The sequence below is a fragment of the Manis javanica genome, chromosome 2 (genome assembly GCF_040802235.1).
Source record: "Manis javanica isolate MJ-LG chromosome 2, MJ_LKY, whole genome shotgun sequence".
NCBI classification, from domain to species: domain Eukaryota; kingdom Metazoa; phylum Chordata; class Mammalia; order Pholidota; family Manidae; genus Manis; species Manis javanica.
Genome location: NC_133157.1, coordinates 467865 through 482964, shown reverse-complemented (window position 1 = coordinate 482964; position 15100 = coordinate 467865). Strand labels below are relative to the sequence as shown.

General features: G+C 57.6%; 2 protein-coding genes across 12 annotated transcripts in view; one reads left to right on the top strand and one right to left on the bottom strand.

The window, feature by feature from the left end:
* Positions 1 to 13969, bottom strand: part of PNPLA7 (patatin like domain 7, lysophospholipase) — a 64013-nt gene extending 50044 nt beyond the window's left edge. For 7 of the 11 annotated variants that reach the window (XR_012124601.1, XR_012124602.1, XR_012124603.1 and 4 more), the window contains exons 1-10: positions 13863 to 13969; positions 12655 to 12704; positions 11050 to 11124; positions 10787 to 10880; positions 10355 to 10434; positions 8994 to 9085; positions 8689 to 8829; positions 8034 to 8193; positions 6660 to 6740; positions 1688 to 1753 (exon numbers count right to left, since the gene is read on the bottom strand). Coding sequence is in view for 8 of the 11 variants with exons in the window: in XM_073220683.1 (XP_073076784.1) it covers positions 1688 to 1753; positions 6660 to 6740; positions 8034 to 8193; positions 8689 to 8829; positions 8994 to 9085; positions 10355 to 10434; positions 10787 to 10880; positions 11050 to 11124; positions 12655 to 12704; positions 13863 to 13968 (945 nt within the window). In the remaining 3 variants the exon portion in view is untranslated. Of the gene's footprint in view, positions 1 to 1687; positions 1754 to 6659; positions 6741 to 8033; positions 8194 to 8688; positions 8830 to 8993; positions 9086 to 10354; positions 10435 to 10786; positions 10881 to 11049; positions 11125 to 11728; positions 11997 to 12654; positions 12705 to 13862 lie in introns of those variants that run through there. The other 4 variants (XM_073220685.1, XM_017668192.3, XM_073220699.1 and 1 more) reach the window with 3 other exon arrangements.
* Positions 13970 to 14017: 48 nt separating this feature from the next.
* Positions 14018 to 14648, top strand: MRPL41 (mitochondrial ribosomal protein L41). Its single transcript, XM_017668195.3, has one exon. The coding sequence runs from the start codon at positions 14133 to 14135 to the stop codon at positions 14538 to 14540; it is 408 nt and encodes a 135-aa protein (XP_017523684.1). The 5' UTR covers positions 14018 to 14132; the 3' UTR covers positions 14541 to 14648.
* Positions 14649 to 15100: the final 452 nt, after the last annotated feature.

Below are 15100 nucleotides of genomic sequence, written 5' to 3'. Positions count from 1 at the left end.
ATGGTTTTTGTTTCTGTTGCTCAACATCCAAGAGTGGGACCCATGGGTCATACAGCATATGCACTTTACCCCATTTCCACGGCAGCCACACTCCACACTCCTGCCAGCCGTGCATGCCACTGGGCAGCAGCCCCTCCTCACACTCTTCTCAGGGACTGTCAGTTTCTCCTAACCAGCACAAAGTTGTTCACAATCTCCTCTTTCGCGTCTTTCCCGTCTGTAAAGATGCCCTTGTTTCTGATGGTGCTCTATGCCTCCTCCTGTTTTCCTCACTGGTCTGGCCACAGGCTTCTCTGTTTTACTGCTGCTCCCCAGGGCCAGCTCTTGGGTCCACAGGTTTTCAGTCACTCTGCTCTCAATCTCACCGACGTCTGCTCTTATCCCTCGGCTCTGTCTGCTTTACTTTTTCATTTGCTCTTCCTAGTTGAAGACAGAAGCTTAGGTCAGTGATCTGGGACCTTTTCTTTTCTGACACAAGCATTTTAGGTTATAAACTTTCCTCTACGCACTATTTTCGCTACACTCCACAAGTCTTGATAGGCTGTATTTTCATTTTCATTTAGTTTGAAATATTTTTCCCTATAACTTCCCTTTGATCAATACTTTTTTACAGGTGTACTTTTAAATTTCCAAATGTCATAATTTTTCTATATTTTCTCTCTGTTACTGGTTCTTAGTTTAATAACATAACCAGAGGACATACTTTGCAGGGTTTCAGTCCCTTGGAACTTTTTGGTGTCTGTCTGATGACTGAGAACATAGTGTATCTTGTGAAGGCCCCACATGTACTTGAGAAGAAGGTGTTCTGGGTTGTTGGGTCCAGCGTCTCACAAACAGCCAAGGTGGTGACAGCATTGTGCAGACTGCCTGTCCCCTTGTCCCAGCGACGACAGAGAGGGAGCCGAAGTCCGACTGTAGCCGTGGGCATCTGTCCCCATCAGCACTGCAGGCTTCTGTCCCGCCTCTGAGATCCCGCTGGTAGGTGGGCACACTCGGGACCATCACACCCTCGTGCTGACAGCTGTGGTGTCCTGGCAACAGCCCTTGGCCTGAGGCCTACTGTCTGATATCAAAGTTGCCCTCAGTGTTGTTATCATTTGAGTTCCATGGTATAACTTTTCCATCCTCTCACTTTTAATCTGTTTTCCTGTGTAAGTGGGTTTCATGGAGTCAGCATACAGCTGGATCTTGGCCTTTCCATATCCAATCTGACCAGCTGTCATTTAATGTGTACTCAGTGCTGTCACCGCCATGCTGAGGTGTAGGCAGCCACTTTCTGGAGAATACTGATTTCCGCAGGTTATCAGGCTGGTTAGGATCAGTCCACAAGTCCTGTCTCCCCACCCACGGGCGCTGGGCCTCAGCGTCAGTCTTCCGTGTTCCGCAGGTGCTCTGCGCCATCCTGCACAGGTGCTGCTCAGGGCTTCACCTGACAGCTGGGCTGAGGGTGCTCACAGGCCGTGCTGCACTGCACCAAACTTGCCCTGAGGCTTGGAGAGGATCACAGAAACTTGGGGGCCCACTGCTGCGGATGCCGCCTCCCCGCCCCGCCCACCCTCCAGCCCCCAGAAAGGCAGGTTCCATTCGAGCTCTGGTTCCGGGACCATGCAGCTACTTGGGCAGAGCAGTGAGACAACAGGAAAGGCAGAGAACATGCCCTGTGGGCTCCTGCTTGAGTGCCACCCACCATCTCCCTGCCTTTATTTTCTGCGTCCTCTGTCCCTGCTTTCTGCATTTTGTCCAGAGCTTTCTGCTGTTATCAAAAGGAAAGAAGAACTATAAGGACATTGCCCTGCCACAGCAGAACGGGAACTCCATTTTGTTTTATTAAATAAATACATAAGTAAAAGATAAAATCTCCAATTTTTTCCTCTTTGAGAGCCCGAATGAAGAACCCTAATTAATCCCTGTCACCACGTGCAAGGCCACGCAGACAAGACTCCAAACCAGGGGATGCCCAGCGATGCCCGGTCTCAGGACAGCATACACTCTAAGGCCCATGTGGCAGGCACCCATTCCTGCAGAATGCACCCATGCAGAAACACTGGGCATTTGGCTCTGGGACTTCCACGGGAGCTCTGAGACTGCCGCACTTACTTCATCTGCTCTGCTTTCTGCCTGCTCACTTCAAACCCTTTTGAAAGAGGACCCCAAGGATCATGAGCGCAGAGTCGCCAGCTGGTGCCCAAGGATGGGATTCCAGGCTGGCTACAGCCCGCCTGCTCCCCTGTGCACACTCCGTGCAGGGCGCCCTCCCCAGAATGTAAGGCAAGCACAGCGCTACCCACGGGCCAGGCCCCCGAGGGCAGGGAGGCAAAGAGCACTTTGCAGCTGCTGCTGTAAAGGCAGTGACTTGCTTTACTTTGAAAGTGACTTTTTTCTTAGCCAGAAAAGCGACTCCCTCCACCCCGCCACCTAAAATCAACAGCCTATGAAAACCAGAGGAAGAGGCTGCACCGTAGGGCTGCAGCAAGGCCCAGGCCCAGATCCAGACTCCTCGGCTGGCTGGGCTTCCCGAATGCGCTGCACCACAGCCAAGAGCCGCCCTACAGACATGCGGCCCACCAGCCCAACTGCACGGAGGTGCTGCACACTGACAGCCACGGACAAGAGGCAGTCATGACAGACCACACGGGACACCTCAGATAAGCAAAGAAAGTGCACACACTGCAGAGAGGACAGGCCGGCTGGGCCAGCATGGCAACCAGAGCCCTGAGGCAGGGCGGGCGCCCTCGCGCTGACCACACCTGTGCTGCTGGGGGTGTCTGCATGCTTCATGACAGCCTCCTCGAATTAAAACAATAGGGGAGGGGATTGGGGGAAGGTAGGCAAGGGGTGAACCTCCAGGTATGAGGTAGGTGCGTCGCGGGGTGTCAGGTGCGGCACCCACACTGCAGCTGGCACTGCCGTGCGGTTGCAGGAAGCGGCTCTCGGCACAAGGATACTCTTATCTGTGAGGTGACGGGTTATCTAGACCCACTGTGGTAATGATTTTGCAGTAAATGTAAACCAAACCATCACGCTGTAACCTCTTAACTTACAAGTGACACATGTCAATTATTTCTCAAAATTGGAAAATAATAACTACCTCAACACCAAAAGAATAAGTTGTTACTTCAGTTGAAAACGTAACAATACTAAAGCCCACCTCCCATTAAAAATGGTTGTCTGAAGTTAATGGTTTGTCTCCATTCCCTCATGGCACATGCTCCCCTCTGCTCCACTGAGAAGATACAAACCCCAGGACGAAGATAAACACCAAGAGCAGGCAGGTCGTGTCAACCGCACTCTGGGAGATTAGCAGTGGGCAGAGCTGAGGGCATGTCTATTGGAAGAGCCTGTCCCCATGGGGGAGCTCCTGACCGCCGCACCCTGAAGCTGGCCTCGGGTGTCCCGCACAGTGAGGCAGACAGGTCTGTCTGCCTGCCATGCACAGCCAGAGGCCGGGTGCCGCCTCACATTTGCACCAGGGTAGGGGTACCCCAGACTCCCTCCCCAACTCCAAGCCAATCCCATGACAGCAGGGTATTGGTGGGCTCCTCTCTGGGACTCTGCCCTACGGAAAAGTTCCATGGACACTGGCCTGCAGGACCCAACCTGCCTTCCTACAAGGAGCTGCCGGGGACAAGCCCTACACACACGAGCACAGAGCCAGCTTCCAAGGAGCTCGTGCTGTTTTTCTTTTTATAATAAACGCATATAACCATGGCTTGAATGAAGGTATAACACATTTCCAGCAATCCAGATCACCTTATGCCTCCCCTCGGCCTGAAACAACCCGGCCCTGAGCAGTAACACTCGCCTGTCCCTGCCAGAGAGCGGGCAAACCGCAGCCCATGGCCCAAATCCCAGCCGCCTTCTGTGCTGCAAACAGAGCTTTGCTGAGACACCACCAGATGCTCATTTACACCAGGAAGGCTGCAGCACAGCCTGACATGGTGGCCACCTGGTATTGCGGGAATTGCTGACCGCGACTCTCACGCACTGGCCTCGCTCGCGCCTGGCCTCCAGATCCGTGACATGTCTGGGGGCCCCTCTGCACTGCTGCGCAGGCGGGTCTGCTGCAGATTTCACCCGCACATTCATGGACTGCTGGGACGGGAGAGGCCCGGATCAGAAAGACGGAGGCCAAAATAAACGGAGAAGGGAAACTGAGAAGAGCCAGAGTTGACGCAGGGAGCAAATGAAAGCCTCAATTTACTTCACCCATGCAAAAAGAACAAGATATATATATATTTTTAATTTGGAGGGGGGAAAAAGAGCTCTTAAAATAAACATGATGACAGAAATTAGAAATTCAATGGCAAGTTTGGAAAATAAAGTCGAAGAAATCTAGGAAGCACAATGAAATGATAAAAGTAGTGAATAGAGACAATTCTAGGTTTGTAAGATCTCAAAACTATTCTCTGCCCCTGCCCCACAGTGAACAAGTCAACCCAAGGCCTTGCTCAGGGGGAAGAGAGGCCCCAGGGCGAGGGGCAAGGGCTTCGACAGGGACAAGAGGATAGGGTTTGGGGGCTTCTCCCCAGGTCACACGCACAGGTCAGGGCGTCAGCGCACATGTGTGGGAAAGAGGCGACTCAAAAGTGAGGCACCTGCTAACTGCAGGGAGATGCGAAGGGGCTCACGGGCACTGGCCCACAGGCTCCGTGGTGAACCGGGTCCAGAGGCGGAGCCGCACGGCAGGTGTGCAGCCACCTGGGCCATCAAGAAGCCTTTGCACCTGGACAGGAACTCAGCAGGGGTCAGAAAGGGGAGAGTCCCAAAGACCCAAGGCAGCCTGCCCCCAGGAACCTCGAAGGGCCAGCAGCAGGCAGCAGCTTCCCTAGGGAAGGGGCAGGAAGACAAGCAACTGCAGTTCACAAGACATCAAAGATGTATTTTCCAGTAGGTCTTACTTATTTTCATAAGAATTAAACTTTTTAAGAAATGACAAACACAAATGTCTGGGGAGGCAAAATGATGTCCTTCCAAATAGTCAAATAATCACAATGTCTGTAGAATTCTTTCTCCCAGATGTCACCCCCATTTTCTTTTCCCATCCACTCAAGGAGGCGGGCTCCTGCCCAGAGAGGGTGTGTTGATGGACAGGCCAGCTCCCAGCTAGCTCGGGGAGCTGTAAGGAACGAGGTCAGCCCGAACCCCACAACAGGGTCAGGGTTGGCTACAGAAACAGACGTAACAGCCCCAGGCCTGCCCTGGCCTGTGCTCAAGTCATTCTTTGGTTAAACCAGCGAAGGCAGCGAGGGCTGAAGCGTCACGTGACCCCGACTTACCTGCGTGCAGACTGACAGCCGGTCTAGACCTTCTGGCTTCTGCAGGCTATGGTGTACCTGACAGATTCAGGGGCATGCCAACCAGGGCCACTCGGACCCAGGCTCTGCACACAGGCCAGGTACCCTCTCCCAGCACAACGCTCCAGGCAAGGCTGCCTCGGGGCCGAGCGCCAGCCTTTCAAGACAGGTCAGTCTTGCTCAGAGGAGGTGGTGTCCCTCTCAGCCCTGGCCAAGCATCTTGTGAAGGCACACCAGGTCCCAGGAACAGAACACAACACCAGAGTCCCAACCGTGCCTCCACCCCAGGCCTCAAAACCCCTCGGTGCACATCTATGCTGGCCCGGGGGCAGGGCAAGCACACTGGACACCCCCAAAGTGTTTGGAGCTGGTCGTGCACAATGACGGAGGGCTGAGTCAGAGGACACAGCCGGGGCTCCATCTGTCTGAGAGTCACCTGAGAACTCAGACCCCTGCCTTGTACACCTGCACCTTGCCAAGGCTCTGCGGCCTCTGGAGACCCCGCCATGCAATGTCTGCAGAAACAGCTGCAAGACACAGTCAGGCAGGAAAGGAAAGGCTGACCTCAAAGCGTGAGATTAAAACCAAATGCACCTTTTGAGTCCCACAGGCCGTGCATTTATCAAAACTCAGCTCATGTGCACTTGAGATTTGTTTCACTGTGTGTAGATTTACTCAGAAGAAAATTAAACAAATGTTGAGTTCTAGTTAGGAGGGAGGGAACAGGGCACATGGAACAGAGGCTTTTTGTAGCTGGTGGTGGGACAGCCAGTAAAAATCTTTACTATTCTGTCTACTTTTGAATACGTTGGAAACATTCCACAATAAGAAGTTTAAAAATCATAAAATAATAAAAGACATTGTTTTTCAGTTGGGCTGGTAAAGAACAAGCATCAGATGGCTCCCTAATTGGTGGAGATGAAGCCGGCACCCTCCCGGGCGGCGGGGCCAGGAGGGGCGTTCCCCGAGGACCTGTCCCGCAGGCTGGTCCTCATGTACAGGAGACAGGGTCCACACAAGACCATTCGCCACCACAGTGAACAGCCAAAGACGGGGACAGAGTCACACCGCACAAAAGAGCCGCAAGGAGCTCCCTCTGGGAGGGGCCTCGGGGCCTGAAGGGTGGGAGGAGCCGTTTCCCCTGCACACACTCCGTGCCTTCTGAGCCACATACACGCATCAGCATTTGACAACCATTTAAAACAGCCAACTCATAAACCCAAAGTCAGAGGCGCCCGCTTGCACCCCACCCCTGACCTTCCACGGGTCCCTCCCACAGTGGACCAGCCCCACGTCGCTGCGGAGAACTGGCCCTGGCGCTGAGGGACCTGCCGTGTGGGCAAGCCTGGGACCCAGGGGACTCACGGTGATGACATCCAGGATGCTGAGGAGGCTGTGGACGCTGTCCCCGGCTAGCACCTCTTTGACCGCCACCTCGGTGCCGTCCTGCACTTGGGAAGCAGAGCACCATTGCCTGAGGAGACAGCTGGGCCGACACGCCCCGCCACCACAGTCCATGAGGGGAGAGGGCTGCACCCTCACCGACTTGTGGAGAGGACGGGGTGACGACCTCAAAAGCAGAGGCCAGAGAAAGTGAGGGTAAGGGGAGTGAGCAAAACCAGCAGGCACAGCCGTGCAGCCAAGGCTGGTCCTCAGCAGGAGAGCTGGGCTGAGTCGCAGAACCCGAGTGAATGTGCCGGCCAGACCGGAGGGCTGTGAGGACCACGTGCAGTTGTTACTGGTATACAGAATAGCATTTGGATGTATTTCTCCACTGGGTTAAAGAGAAAGAAGACCATGCTAATGACTTAACACAGGAAGCTCGCCTCTGCTGGCCCAGGAAAGCCCTTTCTGAACTTATGTGGACTTGACCCTGGTCACCCATCCTGACTGAGCCCTTCTGCCTGGCCCTTTCGGGGAAAGCCCAGTGGTAGGACTACAGTCCTGAACACTGAGAGCCCCAACAAGAGGAGACTGGACAGGGCCACTTCCTTTCTCATCGCCCTGTCCAGTCCAGATGTACACCAAGCTGCATGCATGAGAACGGTCTAGACACCCAGGGCACTGTCAGGCCCCCCACACTCTGGCAAGTGGGGACTTCTGCAAGGTCAGGGGGCAACCCTGTGCAGCCTGGAGTTCACTTTGAACAGATGGTGGGAAGCCTAGGTAGGTCACACTCCACTGGGCAAGTAAACGCACCCACCCTCCTGGAAAGCAGCTAGACCTTGGCTGGTTAGGCTTGGAGGTCACTCCTGACAACTGAGATTCAGGGTAAAAGTTAACAGAGGCAGGAACCTCTTGGTTTCCAGATGAATTAATACTTCAACTGTTTTCTTAGAGTTACAGTGATTTATAATCTGAAACCTGAAAATAAGGTAAGGGTGCAACTCATCATGGCAGATCAATACAGAGGGGTGTCCTGAGGAAGTGGGAGAAACATTTCAAAATGCTGGTGCTGTATCTGGTGAAATGCAGAAATGAAGCCACTAAATGCTACTGAGCCTGAGCCGGCTGATTGACAGGCACACACAGGTGTGAGAGTGACAGGTGATGACCAACATCAACAGGACATCTGGGCAGCAGTGTCAGGACCAAGGCCTTTCTACCCAAAGAAGTGCAGGGTGAAGGCGCGCACTGCCCCATGGGGTGCACTGGGAACGTAAGGTGCCAGGCCTCCACGTGACAGCCCAGCAGACCCCCGCCCCGGCCAGCTGGCCGGCATGCAGGCCTCACTCTCACCGCATCCTGGATGCAGACGTCCAGCCGCCCATCCTGCACTATATAGATGCTGGTGTCTGGCTCCCCTGGCCGGAAGACGTGCTCCCCTTCGAGCAGCTGCACGAAGACCATGTGTTTGCAAAGTTCCAGGAACAGCGGCTTCTCAAAGTGACCCAGGACCCTGCAGGAAGCAGAGCATGAGTGGGATACTTCCTGGGGTAAGGAGCAGCGGCCTCTGAAAGCAGCTGAGGGAGACGGGCGGCCCCACTGGCCAGCGGGCAGAGCTGGTGCTCCCATAGCTGCAGCGTCCCAGTCACTGCTGGGACAGAAGCCTGTGTCCCGGTAATGCCCCTCAGTCGCCTTCCCATCAGTTCAAAGAATGAGGAGTCGAGGCTGAGAGCCTGCACTGTGCAGAATCAATGGCAGGTACAGAAGGGCCCCCCCAGGACCGCGAGGCGCTGCCAGGAAGAGGAAGGGCATTTCTAGGGAGGGACAGAGAGGCACCCAGCTAGAGAGTCCCATGCGCCATCTGCCTTCCTCCTGAAGACAAAAGTGCCGACAAGCAAGTGAACACAGACAACAGTGCTCTGGCAGCCGAAGTCTTGCTGACAGTCAGTGGCTACAGGAAACGGAGCCTTCCCAGTCCCCAGCAGGCCTCCCGGACATTCGGGCTCACCGAACGTTTTTCAGCATGTACAGAACTTCTGACGGCAGGTGGGAGTTCTTCACATCAAACTCTGTGAGGTCGGCCTCCAACAGGGAGGGTGGGGGCTCCTTTGGCTGCAGGGTGGGGTACTCTTTCTTGAAGCGCAGAATCCTACAAAGCAGACACACACCCTGAAGCAGAAGCCTGAGGGGTTCAAGCCCACAGCGTGAGCTGTGACCCGAGGCGGGAAGCCATGGGCAGCAGCCATGCCCAGCAGGCCCCCGTACCGGGGAGGGCATCCGGGATTCAATGTGGTCCAAGGGCACCCCCAATACCTCTTGGCCAAGGAGAGCACCTTGGTCCTCTTCCGCATGCGCTGCCGGGATGCAGCTGTGTTCCCAACTAGCGTGTGGGGCAGCGTGGTCACCTGCACAGGGGTAGGGGAGGGCCGGGTGAGAACCCTGTGCCCAGCTGGGCTCAGCACTCAGCCCTTGCATCAGCTCTGGGGTTCACCTGCCTTGCCCACCACACCTGCCCAATGCAGAACGCCCTGCCTGCTGATGCAGCACGTGACCATCTCCCCAGAGGGCCGGCGCACCCAGAGCTCCGAGTCCTCCAGCTAGGTGCTCTCTGCCTGCAGGCTGATGCTGCTCCGCCTCCCTCACACTATGGCAGCCCCTTCCCACAGCCCTTGAAAAGCCCTCCCTACCTCCCCACCTATGACCTGAGGCCCTGCACGCTCTTCACCCCTTCCCATCGTCAAGGCCAACCCAACCACTGAACAGGGTGGGTGAGGGCTGCAGAGCCCAGCCCTCAGCCTGGAAATCGGCAGGCAGCCCCTGCCCCTCAGCTCCCTGAACTGTGTCTGTCCATGGTGTGTGGGCACCACTGGACCACAGTCCTGACCTTGAGGCCCAAGCCCAGCACGCCAGCACACAAGCCTCAGTGGGACTGCTGGGACGGCCCCCAGCCAGCCACACAGGCTCCTCCAAGACCCGCTGGGCCCACCCCATGTGGCCCAGCTCTAGGCCACGAGGCAGCCCACGCTCGCCAGGCCAGCCCCAGACAGAGCAGGTGCACAGAGCTCAGGGCCTCGGCCGGGTGGCCCAGCCTAGCTGACGCCTGATGCGGACAAGAAAGAAGCCCCACACAAGGACACCCATGTGCCTCCTCTACTAATGTTGGGGGTTTTCTACAAAGAACATGAAACAATAGCATAACCAGAGAAAAACAACGAACAGAGGCTGTTTTAGAATAAGCCTCTGGGAGGTCTGTGAACCCTTCCTTCCCACAGGTGGTGGCAGAGGGCTGAGGAGCCAAGACAGGCTGGTCATTCTGCAGGTAGGAGCCTGACACTGAAAGGGAGGCCCTGCGGTCTCCAAACCCGAACAGCATCACCAGTGCCAGCCCTGGAGGCGGGACCCCAAGTCCGATGCCCCAGGATGTCCCTGGAAGGGGCCGCAAGACGAACATCTACCTCGCAGGCCCAGTGAGGGCTCCGGCTCCCCACACCTGCCAGAGCAGTCTTGGAAGCTCAACCCAGCCCTGCCCGGCCCCAGCCCTCCCTGCAGGCAGCTAGGGTGGAGGCCTCGGGGATGAGCAGGCCTGGGCGCTGCGCGAGGAGAGCATGCACGCCGCGGGCTCCCAGGCCCATACCACAGGCACCCACAGGAAGGGCGCCTCCAGCACAAGTCACCTTCCTCATGATCTTGCGGCCGTAAAACATCACTTTGTCTCTCTTCCGGAACCTGTACTGAGGAGCGGGCTGCACTTGTCCTGCAAGGAGAGCAAAAGGGTGGCCTGAGGCACAGCCAGGACCCTGTGAGGACTCTGCCCCGCTGCTGAGTCCCACCGCGTGTGGGAAGGGCAGCGCCTCACAGGGTCATGACAGACGCTCGGCAAACGGGAAGCACCTCTCCTCACTGGGGCCTTGCTGGGAATCGAGCCAGGAAAGCTCAGAACAGACTCAAATTCCATGCACCCAATACGTACAGCCTCAGCCTGGACGAGCGAGTAATTTTCAACAAAAGCCAGCATGAACTGAGGGGCTCGAAATGCATGGCAAGTCGCCCAGACCTCCCTGGGCCTCGTCCTCCCCCTGGAGACAAGTCTGAAGCAGGATACTCACGGGATCGGTTAACCTTTCTGTGCACAAAAAAGACAGTGACACCAAGCAGGGCCAGGGCCAGGGCCAGGAGGGCTCCAACTGCAATCCCCATCAGCTGGGTGAAGGTGCAGACAGCAACCGTCAGCAAGGCCGCAAGGGAGCCCCTCCCCTGAGCCCCCCAGCGCCCCCAGCATGGGCCAGGCTGAAAGGGCCAGGGGCAGCCTGGGCTCAAACAGGCCATAGGTCCCAGGGCCCGCCCATCGTGTGGGAGCACCAGTGGTTACCATGGTGGACTGTGAATTCTGCTCTGTCAACTGCAGTGCCCAGGATCGTAGGGCGGCATGCAGAGAGGAGCCAGCCTGCAGAAGGACACTGGGTCAGGAAGGGCCAGGGCGGGCGTGGCCCAGCCTCCCAGGGCAGAAGAGTCGCAGCCCCAAGGGCCTCCAGAAGGAAGCGCCTTCAGGCCGCTGAGGCCCGTCTCAAGCACGCCTGCTCAGGGCACAGAGCCCCACCTCTCGGCCACCCTTGGGGTGGTCAGTGGGGCCAGCAGTGCTGTGTGGACGACAAATGCTCTGGGCTTCATCAGTGCATCAGAACCCTAGACCCTCAGCTCTCCAGCTCCTCAAGATTGAAGTCCAGAGGAGGCGGCCGGCTGGCCACAGAGGTGCCAAGGCCTCTTTTAGTTCCCTCTGATCCCCAACAGGACCACGGACTGCCAGCCCCAGAGCACACATTAGCCTCCCACGAGCAGTGCTGAGAAACCTCAAGAAACCATCTGGATTTTGAGAGCATTAATACCAGCTCACAGCAGAGAAGGGCTGCGTGCCTGCTCCCCTACCGCCTCCCAAGGAAGAAGTCCATAGGGGCTTCAGAAGTCCAGACCAGAGGGAAGGAGGGAGGCAGGAAGGGAAGAGGGAAGGGTAAGCATGGGGTGGTGAGAGGGCAGACGCTGGGGCCACTCACACGGACATGCTGGCTCATTTCCCAAGATGAAGATGAAGTGGGAAAACCGCCTGGCTAACACACAGCCACTCCCCTTCCCGTGGTGTCCACACAGCGCCTCCCAGCGGCCAGGAGCAGGCTGGGGCAGGGGCACTTGTCTATCCTCTCAGGTTTCCACACAAGCACCAGGGACTAAAGCCAGCTGCCCCACCCTCCAGAGGGCCAGGATCAGACATGGCACTGATGCCAGAAAAGGAAACCGAACAGCGTCTGGAAAAGTTGCTCAAAAGCAGACTGTTGCATCAAGACAGAATGAATGAGTGATCAGAAAACTCAACCCTTTCAGGCGGCAGATGGAAGCAGCAGGGCTCTCGGCTCTGGAGCTGGGATACCCAACTACTCCTGGCCCAGACCACGTGCACAGCTCTGGGGAACATTAACAGTCGGCAGCACAAGAGCAACAGTGACCGCGTCTTCCCCTAAGTGTGTCCCTCAGAGCTCAACTGCCATGCTGGGGATGGCCAGAGCTATGCAAGGAAGCGTCACATAGTGTCTCATAACCCATTTGCACAATCTGCTGTGGGTGGGCATCGCACTTCCCTAGCTGTTCACCGTTGTTTCAATGCATCTAATTTTCTGGGTTAGGAATAAAGGCCTTAGTGATACAGCTACAGATGTTCCACTGAGTAAAAGTCACTGAGTCAAAACAAGCAGGCGGAGTCCCAAGTGGAGGCAGGAATAGACAAGTGTGACCTCAGGGGAAGGAGAGGCAGGGCCCCAGCTCCAACAAGGCGTCAGAAGAGCCCAAGCTGCCACTCCCACGTTCAGGAGGCTTCCAGGGGCTGCCGCCAGAGCAGATGCTAAAAACGCCCTTTCTCCTGGTCCAGAAATGCGCCCAGTGGAGATTCTAAGGGTCTGGTTCATCCCTGGAGTCCACAGCTCCATACCTCCGCGTCAGCATCCTCCTCCTGCTCCATGGCTAAAAGCAGAAGACAGCCTAGGTGGAAAGCAGAAAGCCGGCTCAAACAAGGGCAGGTGCCCAGCCCTCAGGCTCACAGGCAGGGCACTGCTTTCCACCTTGTGCCCTGGGATGCTTTCCACGGTAAACTGCATTTCCATTGGAGGAAAATGCTGATGGAAAACTGTTCATGAGGAAAGCACGGGGTTGCTTCCCTGTCTGGGAACAGCCCTCACAGGACTGCCCAGGAAACCAGGACCACAGCCAAGCCCCCAGCTCCTCTCCCAGGCTGTCAGGGCAAGTGTGCGCAGCCCAGCCAAGGCCCACAGCAGCTGGGACCTCCCTGCAGGGGAAGGGGCAAGGGCTGGACAGGGTGGGGCCTCAGGCTGGACAGAGTCTCCCTTGTGGCTGGTACCAGGGGATTCCCGTCCAGGGTAGCTGCGCCCTCAAGGTGGATGTGTTGGTCCAGGGGACTATGCACGTGGGGACTAGCCTTTGCTCGCCTGACCTCCGGTGAGGAGGAGCCAGGTCTAGGGCCTTCACCCTGCGACTCCCAAACCCCCTAGAAAGCCAAAGCAAAGGAGGGTCTCTCTCTTCCAGAATCCCACCCAGAAAATCCAGGGAGAAGGCAAGCTCAGGGTCAGTGCATTTGCTCGCAGTCCAATGTCACGTGTCCCTGGCCCACGTGGGAAACCCTGCCTTCCCAGATGAGACCCAAGGGCCAGCAGTACCTCAGCTGACCAGGCCAGTCTCCCCACGCCCCCAGGTTTGTGGTGGGTGGGGCTCACTGCTCCCCCACACCGGTTACGCAGGGCCCGCTCCTCCGACTGGGTCAGCACACGGCCAGAGGGCAGGCCACCCGGTGCGAGACAGCCGGGGGCTGCAGGGCGGGGTACGGCGGGATTGGAGGTGTCAGGGTCAGAGGGCCTCCAGAGCTTGCGGGTCTCTGGGTCGGGGTCAGGGGCCACTGGAGTCAGGGGGCCGCTGAGGCGGGGCCGTCAGACTGTCCAGGGGTTAATGTCCGGGGCCCGAGGGGACGCGGCTCCGGTTCCCACAGGCGGTCACCGTGCAGCGCAGGGCCGGGCGGGCCTGGGGCGGTGTTCCTTCGGGCGCGGGTTTGGAAGCTGATGGCTCCCCCTTCCCACAGGGACCGGCGCCCCGGGTCTTACAACACCGGGAAACTCGGCGGCAACTCACCGAGACCGCGCGCGCCCGACGCCCGCGCTCCCGTCACCCTACCTCGACGCCCCGCCCCCGGCCTTCCCCAGAGGCCCCGCCCTCTTGCAAGGCAGAGGCTGCTCATTGGATACGAAGCAGCCCATCGGAGATGCTCTTCCTGCGGTGCGAAGGCCTCGGGCGCCGGAAGTTGTGCTGGCCGCCGGAAGCCTCTGTGGGAGCAGCGAAGGGATCCGGTTCTCTGCGGCCCTCGGTTTGTGTTGGGGTCGAGGGCGCTCGCGTCTGCAAGGCATGGGTCTCCTGAGCGGGGCCGCTCGAGCCCTTATGCGGGGCGCTGACCGGATGAGCAAGTGGACCAGCAAGCGCGGCCCCCGCACCTTCTGCAAGAGCCGCGGCGCCAAGGGCACCGGCGTCCGCGCGCGCGACGGAACGTTCGTGCAGGTCAAGGAGATGGTCCCGGAGCTGGTGGTGCCCGAGCTGGCCGGCTTCAGGCTCAAGCCCTACGTGAACTACCGCGCCCCGGCGGGCACGGACACACCCCTGACGGCCCGGCAGCTCTTCCAGGAAGCTGCGGCGCCCGCCGTCGCGAAGGACTTCGAGAACGGCACCTTCGACCCCGAGCACCTGGAGAAGTACGGCTTTGAGCCCACCCAGGAAGGCAAGCTCTTCCAGCTGTACCCCAAGAACTTCCCGCGCTAGGAGCGGGGCAGCCGAGGCCTGCGCCCGCCCGGCGCCGCCGCCCGCCGTCCCGGGCGTGGGCGGGGCGCTTCTCTCAGTCCGGTGCCATTAAAGACCCTGGTTACCGTGCATTTGTTTTTGGCGTTTGGTCGTTGCCCAACGAAAGCATAGAGCGGAACAGCTGAGGGAGTAGGGACCTAGGCGGATTCTCGGGGACATCCCTTCCGTGCCCTGTGAAGCTCGGAAGCAGCCGGCTTCCCGACCGGAAGGTCCTGGGAAGTGGGCCAGCGGGAAGAACGTCACTCAGCAGCTTGCGGGAGGTAGGGAATTTACAAGGCAGATGGTGCCACATGATTAATTCAGCCACCAGATTCTTCCCTAAGCAATAGCCAGTAAGCGTATCCTTCATGGGTTCAAAGCAACTACGTTTGGGGGGTCAGACGAAAGAAACTGCCCCTCTTGGGCAGATCTAAATGTGAGGCTGTAACAGGAAGTTGATGCCCAAGCTCGGGTTTCTCTAGTATGTTTCGGGGTGCCTTTTTCAGCACGTAGTCCCTCATATCTTACGTATTCTGTTTAAT

What these genes read in the sequence shown, in the direction of transcription:
- MRPL41 (XM_017668195.3), top strand. Translation starts at nt 14,133, where the DNA reads ATGGGTCTCCTGAGCGGGGCCGCTCGAGCCCTTATGCGGGGCGCTGAC.